The sequence below is a fragment of the Martes martes genome, assembly GCF_963455335.1.
Source record: "Martes martes genome assembly, chromosome: 16".
NCBI lineage: Eukaryota > Metazoa > Chordata > Mammalia > Carnivora > Mustelidae > Martes > Martes martes.
The window spans coordinates 46,990,091-47,008,242 of NC_137904.1; the positions used below are offsets into that span (position 1 = coordinate 46,990,091).

At 34.8% G+C, this 18,152-nt stretch overlaps 1 protein-coding gene across 7 annotated transcripts in view; it reads right to left on the reverse strand.

Moving 5' to 3' along the window:
* Window positions 1–18,152, reverse strand: part of GPATCH8 (G-patch domain containing 8) — a 108,623-nt gene that overhangs the window by 77,958 nt on the left and 12,513 nt on the right. For 3 of the 7 annotated variants that reach the window (XM_080827371.1, XM_080827375.1, XM_080827374.1), the window contains exon 2: window positions 8,030–8,104. In XM_080827371.1, the coding sequence (XP_080683497.1) occupies window positions 8,030–8,104 (75 nt within the window). Of the gene's footprint in view, window positions 1–2,023; window positions 2,047–6,978; window positions 7,028–8,017; window positions 8,105–18,152 lie in introns of those variants that run through there. The other 4 variants (XM_080827372.1, XM_080827377.1, XM_080827373.1 and 1 more) reach the window with 3 other exon arrangements.

Sequence of the window (18,152 nt, forward strand, 5' to 3'; positions counted from 1 at the left end):
AGGGGTAAGGGTCCTTTCTGATGGTGTGCTGGGCAACTTTTGTACATAACACTTCAAAAAGGAGAAAAAAGGGAAGGGAAAAGGGGAAGAATACATTTATGAAGTTTAAAACTAACATTAAAAAGCATAAAATCAAGGTACTTATACAATCATATCCACCACCTAGACAGCACCACTTTAAGATTTTTTTTTTTTAAAGAAAATCTACACTGTGTTTAGTTATTTTTTTTATGTGTCAGGCTTTCATGATACAAAGTAAGTTGTAAGTGTAAGACTGCCCCACCACTAGAAATGAAAACACAATCAGAGCAAAATCCAGGCTAGACTTGATTGGTTTTTTTAATATATATATATATATATAAAAAATATATAAATATTTAACTAGCATGCAGCCAATATTAAACTGAAAAAACAGTGAGGTTAGTAAAACAAGAAATTAAATTGATTAAACAGAAAAATAAAATGAGCTCAAGCACAGACTGAGTGATGCATTTCAACATGTAATCTAACAAAAATGCTAAAATGTTAGAATGAAACAGGCCTAGCAATAAGTTAACAGTAAAGAACCATTAGTGCATGTAGGGGGAAAAAAATCAATATACATAATGTCTCATCTTCCTAGGAGCACATCAGAAAAGGTATTTTAATGTAAATTGTATGAAAAGACACCAGAAACAACAATTAATGTCAGCTTCTGTGTAAGGGTTCAAGATCTTAGAAACCTCTGCATACCTTTGTCCCATTTGCTTTTTACAAATATTGTGAAGTATGGTGACGAAACTAATATAACCATTAACTACGTCAGCTAAAATGCTCCTAAACTCATGGGAACATTTTCAAATAACAAACACAAAGGGTCCTCTATGAATTAAAATGTAATTTATAGTACTAACCTGGTATCACCATTTAAAAATAATCTATTTCCTAAAAAAAAGAAAAAAAAAAACACAAAAAAACCATACACGCACAACAAAAAGAAAATAATCTATTTCCTGAATCCATCTAAAAAGTTAAAGCCACAAATTACTGATTTAAAATCAAACATCTCCTGTTAAAACTGTTTTTTATCTTCTAGCTCCATATTCATTGATAAAATGGTCTTTAGAATTATAGAAGAAAAAAATTATTTTACTGTTATTTTTCTTTTCAGACGGTAAATTAGAAGAGGAAGATTAAGCCTCCCCAATGTTCTGTTTAAGTTGGGGGCGGTGGGGACAGTTTCCTTCCACAAGTTTATGACCTGCAAACTGTGAACAGGAAAACTTGGCTGAGCAACTGATTACTTCAATATCGGCGGGGGGGGGGGGGGGGGGGGGGTGGCGGCAATCTCAGTACTTTTTTAAAAACAAAAAAGGATGCATAAAATAATGGAAAATCTGTTTCAAAAAGAAAGAGGAAGAAAATTTGTTTCTAAAACAAGATACTCTTGTTTTAAACATATAGATACAATATCAATATGGTACACAAAAGGTCAGGAGAAATGACTTTTTGCCAGGAACTAAAAGAATTTGAAAATGCCATGGTTATGTATAAACCCAGTTGATGACTTCCACATTACTAGACTTAAAAAACTTAAGAAAATAATTAAAGTCTTAATACAAGTCGTGTTAGCAGAAAATGAAGAGGTCTTTATTATCCTACCATAAATATAAACTTACCTGTACATAAAATCCTTACTTTATATCATAACTCCTACAAATAAGTAACTATGGAAAGGACAAGGATAGCAGAATGACTCTAAGATTATGTAGTTGACTAAATTATTGTTTAATCTTTTAATCAGCTAATTTTATAACTATAATTTTACAACTACACTTGGCACAGAGATTTAGGATATTAAACCATGCTGACAAAAATTGCTGCCCCCTTTTTTTATTTAAGAAAACTCAATCTTTGGCTAAGTGGAGATGAGACATTATGCTGACTGTGTTATATTATGAATGCACTAAAATAAACAGACAGATGAAGCAGTATGCTATTTCCAAAAGCAGTGCAAGTGGAGTGAAAGCATTTCCATACGAACCTGGCTTTAAAAACTGGGCTGTCAAAAGAACAGTTAAATGTAACACAAAGTAAGAAACTGTCCAATCACTAATGGTCGTTTTTTTTTTTGTCTTGTTTTCAATTCACTGCTTGCAATTAATGTATTTATTAAAGAAGAGTGAAAGCATAAGTAAATTCACGAGTCAAGACCAGCTGAGAGATTCAAGAGCAGCGTGTTGTGACTGACAACAGTGAAAGGAAAAGCAAATGTTAAAGGGAGAGGAAGAAAAAGGAAAACTTTAGGGATTATACACATTAGCACCACTTTTACAAAACCACTCAAGATGGCTGTCACCTCAAAAAAAAAAAAAAAAGCTATTGATACAAAATGATAGTGGCATTTCTCAAACTTTAGGTGAAAACTTTCTTTAATTAAATTTATATTCCTAATTATTAACAAGGAACAGAATGTCAGGGTCTATATTAAAATTACCATGCCACTCTATGTCCTTATGGTTACAACAAAAGGCAACAGAAACAATGGACATACCTCTCCCAGAACCTCTTCCCCTTACCAACCTCCTAGATTAAGTGAATGACTAATACAGAAAATCTGGACCTTTCCTATCATTCCAGACTACCTGCTTTTGGAGGAAAAAAGGCAGCTCTGTGACTCTGCAGAAAGGGCTAGTATTCAGTATGGTCCCTTTTCCTACCAAAAAAAGAAAAGAAGTTTTATAAACACTTGTCAAAAATCCAATAGGCTTAGGGATAATGGATAACACAAGAAAGACACACCAAAATACCTCATAACAAAGTAGAACAAAGCAGACTTGCCTATCTCTGAAATGATCAAAATGTTCACTGAACATTCACAGTAGAAGAACAAGGAACTCACTCATAAGCCTGTGAAAACAGTAATCTCCTATCTCTATCTGGAGTTGTGATTTTGCTAATTATTCCCATGGATGTTATTTATGACAATAAATTGGAGTAAGTGATTTAAAGCTCAAACAGGTAACCTAGATATAACAAGGGCAATAAGCACTAAATTTACCTCTAAGTAGTAGCATTTTACTATTTCAATCACTATAGTAGTGACTAAAAAAATCTTTCAAAAATAAAAAAATTAAAAAACAAAAAAATCTTTCAGTGTTTGATTTTAAAATAAAATACATAATTTGAGGTTTAATTATAATGTCATAGAACCAAAAATAAGTAACAGAATTCTTTTTCTTTTATAACACTGTCTGGTTTATAACTAACAAAGGGGCATGACAGTAACAGGCTGTTTTAAATTAAATGCACATGGAAGAACTGCAGGAAAATTCCACCTACCTACCCACCTACCTACCTGTTTAAGTAAACTCTGCCCCCAACGTGGGGGTCAAGCTTATGACCCCAAGATCAAGAGTTGCATGTTCTATGAACTGAGCCAGCCAGGCACATCAAGGCAAATACTAATTCTAAATTAACTGATAAAGCAACTGACCTTTGCCCAAGGGAGGCAGGCAAAAAACTGGGTTCCACTTAATTCACAGAGTTCCCACAAGCTATTTGTTCCTCTCTGTGCTCAAGACCAAAATGGTGGCAGTGTGGCATTTTCTTTGGTTAGGCATGAATTTCTTAATTCTGGTCAAACCATGAAACTGAACTGAAAACCCAAACTTTTTACACCTACTACCTCAGTCGGCCTTTTTTCTTTTCTATTTCTAAAGTTAAATCTATAACTAAAATGCTGTATTTTTACTCTTTGTTCCCTTCTATGATATGTGTAAGAAAGGAGAATATAATTTTTAAATGGGAACATCTCTGAAAGCAAGAAATGTAAGTTATTATAAACTATCAACATGTTGAAACACAATAACAGAAAAAAAAAAACAACCAAAAAACTCATTATTGTTTCAGCCATTCCTCAACACTTGTATTTATTATCAAGGAGAAAATTTTCCCAAGAAATTTTCTCTGCTCCATAAACTATATTCCATCATAATAACAATGACCATTTTGGCAACAGCACCACCAATCTGTAAAATGGGACCCTGCCAAAACACAGATAAAAATTTATTTTATTTCAAGAGTCTGATTCCAGTTTTTATAGCAGGAAACAGAATATCATGTCTCAAGAGAAAACTATACTACAATTATGTCAGTAACTGGATGAGTATTAATTCCACACTCAATTTTCTTTTAGTTGACAGCCACATTCAATTTACACCATTTAGACCATTTCCAAGTGACAAAAATGGTAAGTCTCTTGAGTGGATTGTAAGCTTTGCTGATTGTGTATTAAAAGACTCTATAAGCAAAAACCAAATGCTACTAGGTGAACCCATGCAAACAACAAGTTGTAAAAATTCCCGAAACAAAAAAATCTACAGCTCACTACAGATGACACAATGAAGACTAGAGAGAAAAGCCATATAGTAATGCTACACCATTCAGCTCCAAGAAGCACATTATTTATAGTGCAGTCCACATATGGTCACTGCTAAATGTCAAATCAGCAGTCTTATAGTTACAGTTTGGAACTAGTGGAGTCCACAGATCTAAACAGATATGCAACATGACAAAACTCAATTATACATGTACTTTTAAATCCCTACATGAGCAAAGTAAACATCAGCAACTGGAGTTTGAAAACTCACATTAATTTTTTAAAACAGCTCAGTCAACCTAAGAACTATAAAGACGGGATTTTTGTCAGGTAAAACAAAGACCAACTAATGGCTGATGAGTTTTACTTCCAACAGCAACTGTGACAATTTTATTATGATGCAGGTATTTTGCCTTCTGTATAGCTTATAATCATGCCCCCATCTCATTTCTCATTGTCGATGACAAAGGTAATAAAAAACCATTATATCCTAAATCACACCAACCAGTTCTTGGAACTATGTGGAATTCTAGACTGAGCTATGGCTTTAGATTAAGCTTTGTTTTCTAAGTAGTTTATCTTTTTAAGAATGTAGAGCATGTAATTATAATGGGTATGACTTAAAAAATGGGTGGGACTTTAAAAAAATCATTAAGCAGTAACTTAAAATTCAAATCCTAAAAAGTTTTTTTGTAATAAAGGTAAAACATTAATACTTTCCATTTTCTCTAATCAAGTTGTCTGGCAATTCTTTCATAATTTTCTTAGAACAAAGTTTTATTCCTGACCAAAAATTTCACTGAAAGATATCTGGTTGGTTGAAATAAAGTAGGGGAAATAAAACTTTTTAACAGAAATTATGAAATACTTTATAAATGCTGGATTTTGAGGTATTTCCCATACTTCCTGATTGAAAGGAAATACCTGTATCATCTAACAAATCTGGACTTCAGAAGTTTACTAAAAGCATAATGCATTATTGAGTCTTTGTATTGCATTCCCCATCTTGCCAGTTTGCAACAAATTTACCCTATTACCAATGGAAAAGACCTTAATCCTATACTCACAATAACCCTTCACACAGGCATATTTCTTGGCACAAACCTGTGCAGAGACTTCCACGGTTACCAGCTGCTGCAGATTACCTTTGTTTTAAAAAAAAAAAAATGACTAGACCTTTAGCTCCTGCAATGATCTGTAGACTCCCAAAGCTGCATATTTCCAGCCACTTTTGAGTTGCATGCTGTAGCAAAACAGTCAGCACCTCTCAACAGATATTGCTGCAGAGAAAGATTTTAATTCAGCAGAGACTCTATATGTGAGAAGCAATGCCATTTCCCCCTAAGAACAAGAGAGTTCAATATAGCCAACCAGCCATGTAACTAAAACATACTTATTTAGTGGGCATTCCTTAGGTGATAGGGCACTTTCTTTTGGGGGGGGGAGGGAGAAGAGAGGAATTGATACCACACTACCAACTTTCATGCCAATTGTTTTAGCAAAAGTTTCTTTAAAACCTTTCTTTAAAAACTTTCAATTTGTTCCCCAGTGATTTGGCAAAAGAAATAAAATCCCTCCTGTTGTGTGTCCCCACTTCTATCTAACACAATGTAGACTAGGAAGCTCCTCCTCCTACAACGTAAACTACCACATCAATAATATTTATTTATTTGTTTCAGGAGTAAATTTTCATTAGAAATATAATTTATTAATATACAGCTCTGAACATACACTTACTCATTTTTTAAAAATTAAATATCCAGTTGAGTACTATACCATTCATTATTTTAAGTGAAGATAATACTGCTCAATAAATAGAGCACGTATCAATTCTACTCTTTGAGATTACTCAACAATGATTACTCAGTCAGACTGTCTTCTGATAGCATTCTTCCTATGACATGTGCTGGAAAAAATCCTGGACAGTGTGAGAGGAAAAATAGCATTAGCCTCACACACCAAAGGAAGGAATTTTCCAAAACTTTAAAATGCAGCCCTAAAATGCTTTAGAAATGTTTATTAGAGTTTTTAAAAAATCTTTATTGAGTATAGTAATATTAAATACTAAGGTGCAAATTTAGTCTAATTAAATTTCCTACTACTGAGAGTACCCACAGAGTGTAGCTTATTTAAGAATATTAGCCATGTACCTTGTAGATATGGTAATTGGGTCTTGCTTCTGATAGCTATCTGTTCTTAAACTATGACCCAAAGAAACATTTAAATAAAATGGAAAAATTAAATTATTTTTCAAGTACAAAATACTAATCTAGCTAGCTTACAGACTTCACTGTAAAGTTCTGCCTTGTGATAACTCCCTAGATGATACAGAACAAGGCACACACTTCAGTGATTTTTAACTTAGCAATGTGGACTTGGCATTATATCCTCAAATCAAAACACAAGACTGGGCTTTCAGCACACTATCAGATATGAATTCTCCCTCTGCAGCATTATCACATGCGTCATCAATTACTGCCATGCCTAAGTCTAGCATCATGCCAGCACATTAAGACAGAAGGTACTATATGCAGTGTTCACTGGACCAGAAGAACAGAAATAAGAAGGGGAGGTGGGGGAGAAAGAAACCCTAGAGAAGAAATTAAAAAAAGGCAGACCGTGCAATACAAACCAGATCATGGCTGCTTAGCTAATATGGGCCAACTGCTGTGGAAGAAAAATGTCGAACACCCCAAGTTGTGTAAATTTCTGTAAACATCTAAACACACACACAAACACACACACAACACCAACCTAATCAGGAACATAAATATATGTTGATCCTTTACTATGTTACAGTTTGAAAATAAAAGCTAAAGTTAAAATATCTGTGCTCTCTAAACTGCCTTATTTTCCTGAGGAAGGAGGAGAAGCTTATGTTTCTTAAAAGGAGAGGGGATATGTCTTGACTGCTATAAAGATTAAGATTTCCTCTTTGGTCATTTTTGCTCAAGTTTACCAATAACTCACTGAAACCCTTATTAAAATATGTACACTAACCACAAATATTAAATACTGACAATACTGACAAGTTTAGACTTTTTTAACAATGAACTATGTCTAATTTAAAAATAACGGTCTTTTCAAAATGAAAATAATGTTTAAAAATTGGAATTTTTTAAAAAATTAAGTCAGGAAAATAAATCCCTTGTTCTATTATTTTATATCAATATCTAAAACTAAGCCATGTAAAGAGATAGAATCAGCTTTTCACAAAAAAACAGACATCTACGTAAGCTACCAAATTTGTCATTTTTCACAAGCATCTGATAACTATATTAGTCCTTAACTATTCCTAATGGAACATTTCACACGTGATTGGGTTGCCCAAGAAAGGTGAAGCTTTTCAAGGATCAAAATACATTTTACTCCTTTATTCAATTTATAAAAATACTAAACTTTAACTTGCTATCTTTAACAGAATATCACTATGGGCCAAAATGATATTTTTCCATCAAATGCTAAGTTGTTTCTAGATTTTTCAGACCGATTTCCCAAAACATTAAATATTAGATTACATCCCAAACTCTATTTGATTATTGTAGGGCATGCAAAAAAAAAAAACCACTCTAAACTGTACTGTAAATTAATAAATTTAAATTCATTCACATCAAGTGTCACACGAACACTACCTAACTATGACCCAAAATTAAGCACTGATCATCTTACCGATTCTATAGGCTTGTCAAGTGATGCCTGTTCAATTTCCAAATGTCCTTCTTCATACTGATCAAAGTGATTACCCTGAAAGAACAAGACTACAGTTATTTTTCAAAAGTAATAAATGCCGAAATTATTAATAATCTAATCAAACTAAGTGTTATTTTTAACTTTCATTCTTTTTCAGCAATCAAAACTGTGTCACAAATTTAGACTTTTCTAAATCTACAAAAATAATTTATTAGAGGAGTCTAGGCCTAGTAATATGAATTCTTCCTATACAGCAAACACTGAAACTGCTAACTAAAATACTATTAAAGGCATTTGGATTATCAACTTCTTCTCAGACTGACCATATTACGAAGACTCTAGGATCTTAGAAACAAAGATCCATGTTTAACTTTTCATAAACAATCCTGTACTAAAGAAAATAAGTAACAGAAGAATGAAAACAAAACCTATAATACTGTCCAACGTTGGTAACATCGCTTTTAACTAAAAACTGCTAAAACATTCAACTTTAAGTGCTAACTCCCAAATTTCAAGGAATTCGAACACACAATCTCGACACGTTATTCCAAACACAGCTATTCCTCAAAATGATCTGCCGAGAGAGATAAACATGTCTGTGTAATGCCATATTTGACCATAATCAAGCAAGGAGTCACTGCAACTAGAATAAGTCAAAACAGTTCAACTGCGGATAGGTGGAGACAACTAGGGAAGTTCTCGCTAATCATGGTTTTCTCTCATCTCCCTGCTTCATCAGAAAAGAAGAGTTCATAATTTGGCATTAAATCAGATTTTTCTGATTCCCTTTTTGTTACAGAAGCGGGCATGATGGTTTATTGAGTCCTGAATTGACCTAAATCAAAAGACTAAAGAGCCTACATTAATTCAGTGTGTGGTGTGGCAGGGCACAATTTTTCAAGGTAAAATTTTGGTTGAATAAAAATTAATGATAGAGACATAAAACATATAATCTGCCCACACTGTATCATGAACACTAGGTTACTTGTTTCTCTCATCAGACTGTAAAGTCCTTAAGAACAAAACTAAATCTTATTTATCTCTTATAACCCTAAAAATGTGGTGGCTAAACATCACAGAACAGTTAGGTGCTAAAATTGTGTGGTACTGATAAAAAAAAAAATCCTGGAATTAGACAGTGGTGGTGATAATGGTCATACAACACTGTTAATGTACTTAATGCCACTGAACTGTACACTTTAAAGTACTTAAAATGGTACTTTTATATGGTATTTTACTACAATAAAAATGATAAAAATAAAATTGTGCAGTAGAGTCTATCCAAAAGAAAAGAGTAATAGGAATGGGTTTTCCAAAGAAAAAAAAGCAAATCCTAAAAATTGAAGAGCTGACATTCCAAGAAGGAGGAAAAGCAATCATCAGCAAATACTAAAAATGAAAAAAAATAGCTATAAATCCTAAAGGATTTATCTCCAGTATTTTGTCCGACAATCTCTTTAAAATTAACACTTGCCTCTTCTTTTAACTTCTAAAACAATATATAAAAGATTAGAAACAGTTACTACAAGGCATTAATTGCAAGGTGCTTCAAAATTCCCAAATAGTAAACATCCAAATACTTAGATTAACTCAAAAACCTCACATTACAGACAATGTCCCACTAAATCTAGTAACTCTTTCATTCCACAGCTCTATAGGATTTAAAGATAAAATCTCATCCTACCAACAATAACTGGATACTATTTTGAAAGTTACTTTAGAGTAACTTAGGACAACCATGTTTTAAATCAAAAGAGAACTGCCCCCAAATTTATCACTATCAAAGATGATATAATAGGGGCGCCTGGGTGGCTCAATGGGTTAAAGCCTCTGCTTTCAGCTCGGGTCATGATCCTGGGGTCCTGGGATGGAGCCCCGGGAGCCTGCTTCCTCCTCTCTCTGCCTGCCTCTCTGCCTACTTGTGATCTTTGTCTGTCGAATAAATAAATAAAATCTTAAAAAAAAAAAAAAGATGATATAATAAAAGCACAAACACTTGCAAATATTATGAGAGAACTACCAAGTAACTCCATAAAAAAGAATATGGACATTTATGAAAAGCCATTCTAGTTCATCCTTACTGCACAAGAAATCACTCAAATTTTTCCAAACAGATAATGAATCATTAGCAAAATCCTTTCATCTGTAGACTTAAAATCATTTTAAAGATTTTATTTATTTTTTAATTAATCTCTATACCCAATGTGGGGTTCAAACTTACAACCCTGAGATCAAGAGTTGCGTGCTCTACTGAATGAACCAGTCAGGTGCCCCAGACTTAAATCATTTAGAAAATCCTTCTGTAGATTACGAACATGTTCCAAATGAGATGCTTAACAAATTTCTAAACACAGCCAGCTAAGTTTTTTTAAACCTTAGGAACTCTTGGGTGCTTGAGTGGCTCATGCCATGATCTGGGGGTCCAAGGATGGAGCCCCACGTCTGGCTCCCTGCTCAGCAGGGAGTCTGCTTCTCCTTCTCCCTCTGCTCCTCCCCCCACTTCTGCTCTCTCTCTCAAATAAATAAAAAATCATTAAAAATAAATAAATAAATAAAACTAAAAAACATGCACAGACAACTCTAGAATACATCTACAAGCTGATACTAGAGATTAACTCTGAGAACTGAGTGCCTAAGAGACAAGAGATGCAAGGGAGACCCTGTTTTTAACTCCATGTTTTTTTCCTTTTTAATTTTATACTTAATACCCTGAGACTCAAATACTCTAATGGAAATCACAACCATTCTGTGTTTATCTTTGAATGCTTAGTCAGCACCATTTGAAATAAATTTCTGATGACATTATTTTAAAATTTTAAAGTCATGTTGATTCAAAAATATGTAATTTTCACTTTTTGAAATATAAAAAGGAAATAAAACAATGATTTGTTTGGACATTCGAAACTTTTCCTAAAAAGCATATACATCAGACATAAAGGCCACAAGCTCAGTTAATTTTTTTTGCCAGTATTCTCAATAACTGACACCAGAGTTGCTCTTTTGCTGCTGAGAGGTTGACTATTCAAAAACAAACAACTTTAATAAATTTCAATTATGGCATGGTACAGTTGGTCAATCATCCAACTCTTGGTTTCAGCTCAGGTGGTGATCTCCAGTAGTGAGACAGAGCCACGTGTAGTCTGCTTAAGACTCTTCCTCTCCCTCTGTCCCTCCTCCCAGGCAAGGGGGGACCAGGGGGGAGGGCTCTCACATTCTCTCTCAAATAAATCTTATTAAAAAAAAAAAAAAAAGCAGCAGCAGGAAATGTCCAATAGGGGAAGAGTTTAATACTATTTTATTAACACAACAATCAGGGAGTTACAATAAAAACTTTAAAACTATACAAACAGGTTAAGTTACACAGAAGGGGAAAAAACAAAAAAGGTAGTTAACTAATGACAACTGTGTAAGATTCTTTATATGGACAAAAACAAGCAGTATTCCGAAAATGTGACAGGAGCTGATTTGAAGAAATACATCTAACAAACACCTGAAGTTTAATTTTTTTAAAATTTAAATACGATTTTAGGGGCGCCTAGGGCTCAGTCAGTTAAGCATCTGCCTCCGGCTCTGGTCATGATCAGGATCCTGGGATTGAGCCCCACACTGGGTTCCCTGCTCAGCAGGGTGTCTGCTTCTTCTCTCTTCCTCTGCCCCTCCCACACCACCCCCTCAATCTCTCTTTCAAGTAATTTTTTTTAAAATATGATTTTAGTGATAGAAGATGACTTTAAACAGCCTGAGAAGAAATATTCCACAACTCACCATAACTGAATTAGTGAATTGAGATTACTTCTTAACATGAGTATCTGCTTGATTTGCCATAATAAACCAGCCAAAAGTTGCAACATTTGAAAAGTATAAAAACTGCTTGTATTTTTTACTGTCTTAGAACTTACCCTTTTAATTATTAGGACTACAATACCAAGTCACAAACAATAAGAAGCACCTACCAACCAAAAAAATACTTTTCACACAAGAGAAATTATCATTACAAGCTTCATCTTCGTAATTTAAACTGGTTATCACCAATTCTAAGTCCTATAGATATTGCTAATTTGCTGTATGACTTCAAACAATCATGTTACGTTTCGCATCCACTGTGTACTCATTTACAAAATGAAGAACTTTAACTGGACACTCTTTTATGTCATTTCTTGGTCTAAAATTTCACAAATTTACAAATTTAAGCTGAATTAAATTTAGCCTCTAGAAAATGGTTAATTAAGTCATTTAAAATTTGTTAATACAAAAACATATGCCATCAATTCCTACAAAAGAAAAATATTAACCACAATGGCAATAATCCTTGGTGGAAAAGCATAAAACATTTTTCACTACCATGTAGTCTTATTCCATGACATGTAAACCAAGTAAAAGCAAACAAATGACCTTGGTTTGGTGATGACTTTTTAGATTCAACACCAAAGGCATGAGTCATAAACAAAATAATAAGTTGAACTTTGTTAAGATTTTAAACTTCTGCTCTGGAAAAAGACACCGTGAAGAAAATGAGAACACAAACCACAAATTGGGAAAAAATAGTTCCAAAAGTTACATCTGATAAAATACTTATCCAAAATATACAAAGAACTATTAAAATTAAATAAGAAACAAAGAACCCAATTTAAAACTGGGCAAAGGATCTGAAATGATACCTCACCAAAGAAAAAATACAGATGGCAAATCAGCATAAGAAAAGACGATCAACATCATACATCATTAAGAAACTGTAAATTAAAATGAAATACCACTACATATAAAACAGAATGGCTAAAATCCAAGACACTGGGGTGCCTGGGTGGCTCAAGTCGGTTAAGCGTCTGCTTTTGGCTTAGGTCATGACCCCAGGGTCCTGGGATCAAGCCCCACGCTGGGATCCCAGCTCAGATGAGAGTCTGCTTCTCCCTCTCCCTCTGCTCCTGCTCTCCTCTCTCAAATAAAATTTAAAAAATCGGTGGTTGCCTGGAACTTCAGGGAATAAGAACGGATGAATAGGTTGAGTGCAGGACATTTTTAGGGCAATAGAACTATTCTGTATAATACTCTAAAGGTGGATACATGTCATACATCTGTCAAAACCAACAGAACTACACCAATAGTAACAAACATACCACTCTGGTATGAGATATTGATGGTGGGATGCTGTGTGTGAAGGGAGAACAGATATATGGGAACTCTACTTTCAGCTCCATTTTGCTGTGAATCTAACAGTGCTCTAAAAAATAAAGTCTATATGTTAAAAAAAAAAAAGTAAACAACAAAAGAGAGGTAATAATTTGAGTATACCCATGGTCAACATTTTCAAAACATTTCTTCCCCAAAGTATGTCCATTTTAAAATTTTGCTACAAAACTATAAAGTTAGTAAGTGATTACTTCTAAGAAATAAAACGATGGGTGCCCGGGTGGCTCAGTCATTAAGTGTCTGCCTTTGGCTCAAGTCATGATCCTGAGAGTCCTGGGATCCAGCCCCTCATCGGGGAGCCTGCTTCTCCCTCTGCCTACCGCTCCCCTTGCTTGTGCTCTCTCGCTCTCTCTCTAAAAAATAAATATTTTCATTTGAAAATATAAAGAAAAGAAAAGAAAAGAAAAGAAAAGAAAGAAGTAGGGTTTTCCTTCACTTTCTACTGTTACAATACAGCCTGCATTTTAACAATATTCACTTTTGGGCGCCTGGGCGGCTCAGTTGGTTAAGCCTCCGCCTTTGGCTCAGGTCGTATCTCAGGGTCCTTGGATCGGGCCCGCATTGAGCTCTCTGCTCGGAGGGGAGCCTGCTTCCCCTCTCTCTCTGCCTACTTCTGATCTGTCAAATAAATGAAAAAAAAATATTTAAATTAAAAATAAGTTAATTAAAAAAAAACAAGACAAAACAGCAACACATATAGGTACATAAGACAAACTGAAATATTTATTAAATTATACCCAAAATTAAATGCAATTACAACATTAACTAAATTTTTGCCCTTTAAAATTTTATTACAAACAGACACAGCCAAACAGGTTCTAAAGAGACATGATAGCTAAATGTAATGAGTTATCCTGTATGGCACCCTGGAACAGAAAAGGACATGAGGGGAGTACTAAGGATACAGATACGGACTTGAATTAATAATAATATATCAATATCCATTGGTAAAGATTATTAGTCTGTTAGTGTGGTAACAAATGTGCAAACACTAATGTAAGATGTTAATAAGGGAAACTAGGTGCATATCTATGGGAACTCTTACTATCTTAACATTCTTTCTGTAAATCTAAAACTGCTTGTTTTAGATTTAAAACAGTTTTGAGAAAGGTCAGTACCACTCCATATACACAGACATGCACAGATTCTTTTAGCTTTATAAAATACCTTCAGAAACCTTATCCTCACAAACTTAGATAATACAGGATGTGGCAATCAGTTAAACTTAGAGGAAAATTTTTTTTTCCTTTTTAGAGTGACCAAGAGTGCATGTGAGCAGGGTGGAGAGGGACAGAGGGAGAGAGAGAGAGAATCTTTTTTAAGGTTTATTTATTTTACAGAGAGAGAGAGAGCATGAGTGTAGGGGGGGAGGGCAGAGGGAGAGACAGATCCTAAAGCAGACTCCCCACTGAGCACAGAGCCCCACATGGGGCTTGATCCCAAGACCCTGAGGTCATGACCTGAGCCAAAATCAAGAGTCAGCCACTTAACTGACTGACTCATCCAGGCACCCCAACAGAGAGAATCTTCATAAGCAGGCTCCACACCCAGCACAGAGCTCCAAGCAAGGCTCAATCTCATGACCTAGCTAAAATCAAATCAGACCCTTAACTGACTGAGCCACCCAGGCACCCCTTAATCATCCTTACTTCACAAATAAGAAACTAACACAGACTGTCCCAAATTCACAAAGGCTTCTGATTCTTTGGGTCAGGGATAGGGTATATGGTAGGAATAAATGTAATTTTATTTTTGTTGAAATTTTATTTATTTATAGTTGAAACACAGTGTTACATAACTTTAAGTTGTAACAGGTGTACAATTTAGCATTGTGGGTCTTGATTCTTAGCCCCATGTTTCCACCAGTGTAAACTATATAAAACTCAAAAGATTAAAAAAAAAAGCATTAATTGTTACCATAATTCTTCCCCCCATGAGCATAATTCTTAAACAATATTTCATATAGAAAAGTTAGTTAAAACCTGCTAGTTAGCACAAAAGACATGGAAAGACCAAGGAAATGTTACAGATTAGAGGACACAAAGAAGAAATAACTACATGTGATTAATTTAGAATCCTGGGTGGAATCCTGAAACAGAAGAATATTAGTGGATAAAAGTGGTAGAATTCAAATAAGGCTTATGGTTTAGTTAATATTACTATACCAATGCTGGCGCGCCTGGGTAGCTCAGTTAGTAGTCTTATCCTACAAACTATAAGAACAGTAGTAGTAGTGGTAGTGGTGGGGGTGGTGGTGACTATGATGATAGTAGTAAGTATTTCCTATTTTTCCTCACAAATACAGTTTCCATCATCCTGATGAACTTAAGACTTATTAAGATCATTCCTTCCAGGGGCTCCTGGCTGGCTCAGTCATTAACCTGCAACTCCTGATCTCGGGGTCCTAAATCCAAGCCCCACACCGGGGGCAGAGTTTACTTTAAAAAAGGGGGTGGGGGTGCCTGGGTGGCTCAGAGGCTTAAGCCTTTGCCTTCGGCTCAGGTCAGGCTCAGGTCATGATCTTGGGGTCCTGGGATCCAGCCCTGCATCAGGCTCTCTGCTCAGTGGGGAGTCTACTTTCCCCTCTTTCCCTGCCTGCCTCTCTGCCTACTTGTGATCTCTCTGTCAAAAAAATAAAATCTTAAAAAACAAAAAATTTCTTCAAAAAATAGGCAATATGGCATTTGATTATGTGCAGGCCTCAACAGGGATATTAAGAGGAGTATTTTTTTTTTCCTGCTTTACCCTGCTTTCAAAATCTCATTTAGACCTCTCAAATCCCATTAGAATTAGGATGATAACATAATGTATCTTACAAACCAGGGCACTTTGAGAGTAAAAGGGAAGGCTACGGGTAAACATGTCATGACAAAAGGCATAAACTACAACATACGGTCATCCTAGGGAAAATTTACGAATCCTATGTTAGAGTATTCTTAAAATTTAGTTTTAATGATGACTGCTCGAAACACTTATTCCAATGCCTAAATCAACTCTTCCTATCCATATACTATCTGCTTTCAGAACTGAAATATTATTTTTCATTTATGCTGATCAGAAATTTAAGTTCAAAGGGACCAGACTAGAAGCAATTTCACTTTTCAAAAAATTGTTTTAAAACACACACACGTATACATAACACCCTACGGACTTTCTTTCAACTGCGTCTCTCAACAAAAGCTTCCACTTGTAGCAGGTCTAATTATAAATGAACAGAACCTGGCTGACCTGTATGTCATTAAAATACACAGTAGCCCTAATTCCTTGTAGGTCAAGGATTCTGCTTCCAAGCACAGGACAAATGTGGAAACTTCTCTTACAAATTTAGCTGTGATGATCATTTAAATATAAATAGAGACATGGACTGTCCTAAATTTACCCATATAAGTGGAATCTTTTATTTGCTAACCAGTGCTGATTTTGGACTTTACACAATCCTGCACCTGTACCCTTTCCAGTGGTTAAATATGGTAATTAATGGGGAAAATTAAAACGAGAGAAGAGGATAAATTATTGGGACAATTCTTTAAAGATCACAACCAAAAGACCATAACCTCAAATAGTAAAACACCATATTTAAGACCCTGAAGAGGTGATATTCTCCTCTATCTTCCTATGACTATTAAAGTTTAACATGATTTCCCCCCAAAATTAATGAAAAAACGTTACTCATAGTCAAAGTCATTGGATTCAAGCTCTCTGATGAAGTCAAATCAATTATTTAATACAAGGATTATAGAGACTAAACTTTTAAATCCTTTCTGATTTTTCCCATTTAAACTAGGTATGAGCCAAATTTAAAGTAATTTTATCATTGGTAGTATATTGTACCACTCATGCTAGCCCTATCTTTTAGCACCTGGCTCTGGCTATTAAGCTGCATATTATGGACATTCCTATCTCTCTTCTTCAAATCTCCCCAACCAAAATTTATCTTTTGTACTATATTTACCATTATTCCCTGAGAGACTGTCTAATGTCACTAAGGGGATATATTAATCACTGCCCTACCTTACAACTCAAGTAACAGACTTTATAATTTGGACTTTCTAAATTCAAAACATGTAATGATGCTGATTTTACCTGCCATAGACAAAAAATGATATGTTTAGCAGATAGAGCTATATAGGATAGAGTCATATTCCATCTGTGAACAAAACCAGTCCTCCTCTGTCACCAAATAAATGAGAGACTTTCATCTCTCTTCCCCTCTCCCTTACTCATCTCAAATAAACTAATTCTAGTATTATCCTAAATAATTCAGAAAGAAAATGTCTCAGGAGCAAAAAACCCTATCCAAATAGAAATGAACATTCTAGGGGATTACTGCATCATTTTATTAGTATATTTAAAATTTATTTCCACTTAGAAGGTGGACAGAAACATCAGTGTGGTCAACTCCTCAAAAACCCCAATTCTTCGCTGTTTTTGTAATCATACAGTCTGATTTACAATGACTTTCAGTATACTATTATAAAAACCAAAGATCTCTGAAGTGAGAGATACCTGAAATCAAATCACAACCATTTGCTAGCTGTGTAACCTTGGGCAAATTATCAAAACTATCTAGGCCTAGGCCTGTGTCTTCAGCTGTTAAATCCAGATTATTACACTACAGCATTACTACATAGCCTGGGTGGCTCAGAGGGTTAAGCATATACTTTCCACTCAGGTCATGATCCCAGGGCCCTGGGATCAAGTCCCACAACGGCTCCCTGCTGTGCTTCTTCCTCTCCCTCTGCCCCTCCCTCCCACTTGTGCTCTCTCTCAAAAAAATAAAATATTTTTCAAAAAAATAAAGAGGTATAAAATAATAAATTATTATTTTAAAGCACTGAAACCAGTCAATACCAGAAGAAAATTTCATTTATTGAATTTACTTCTATGTAAATTACCAGGAAAGATAATTGGCTCA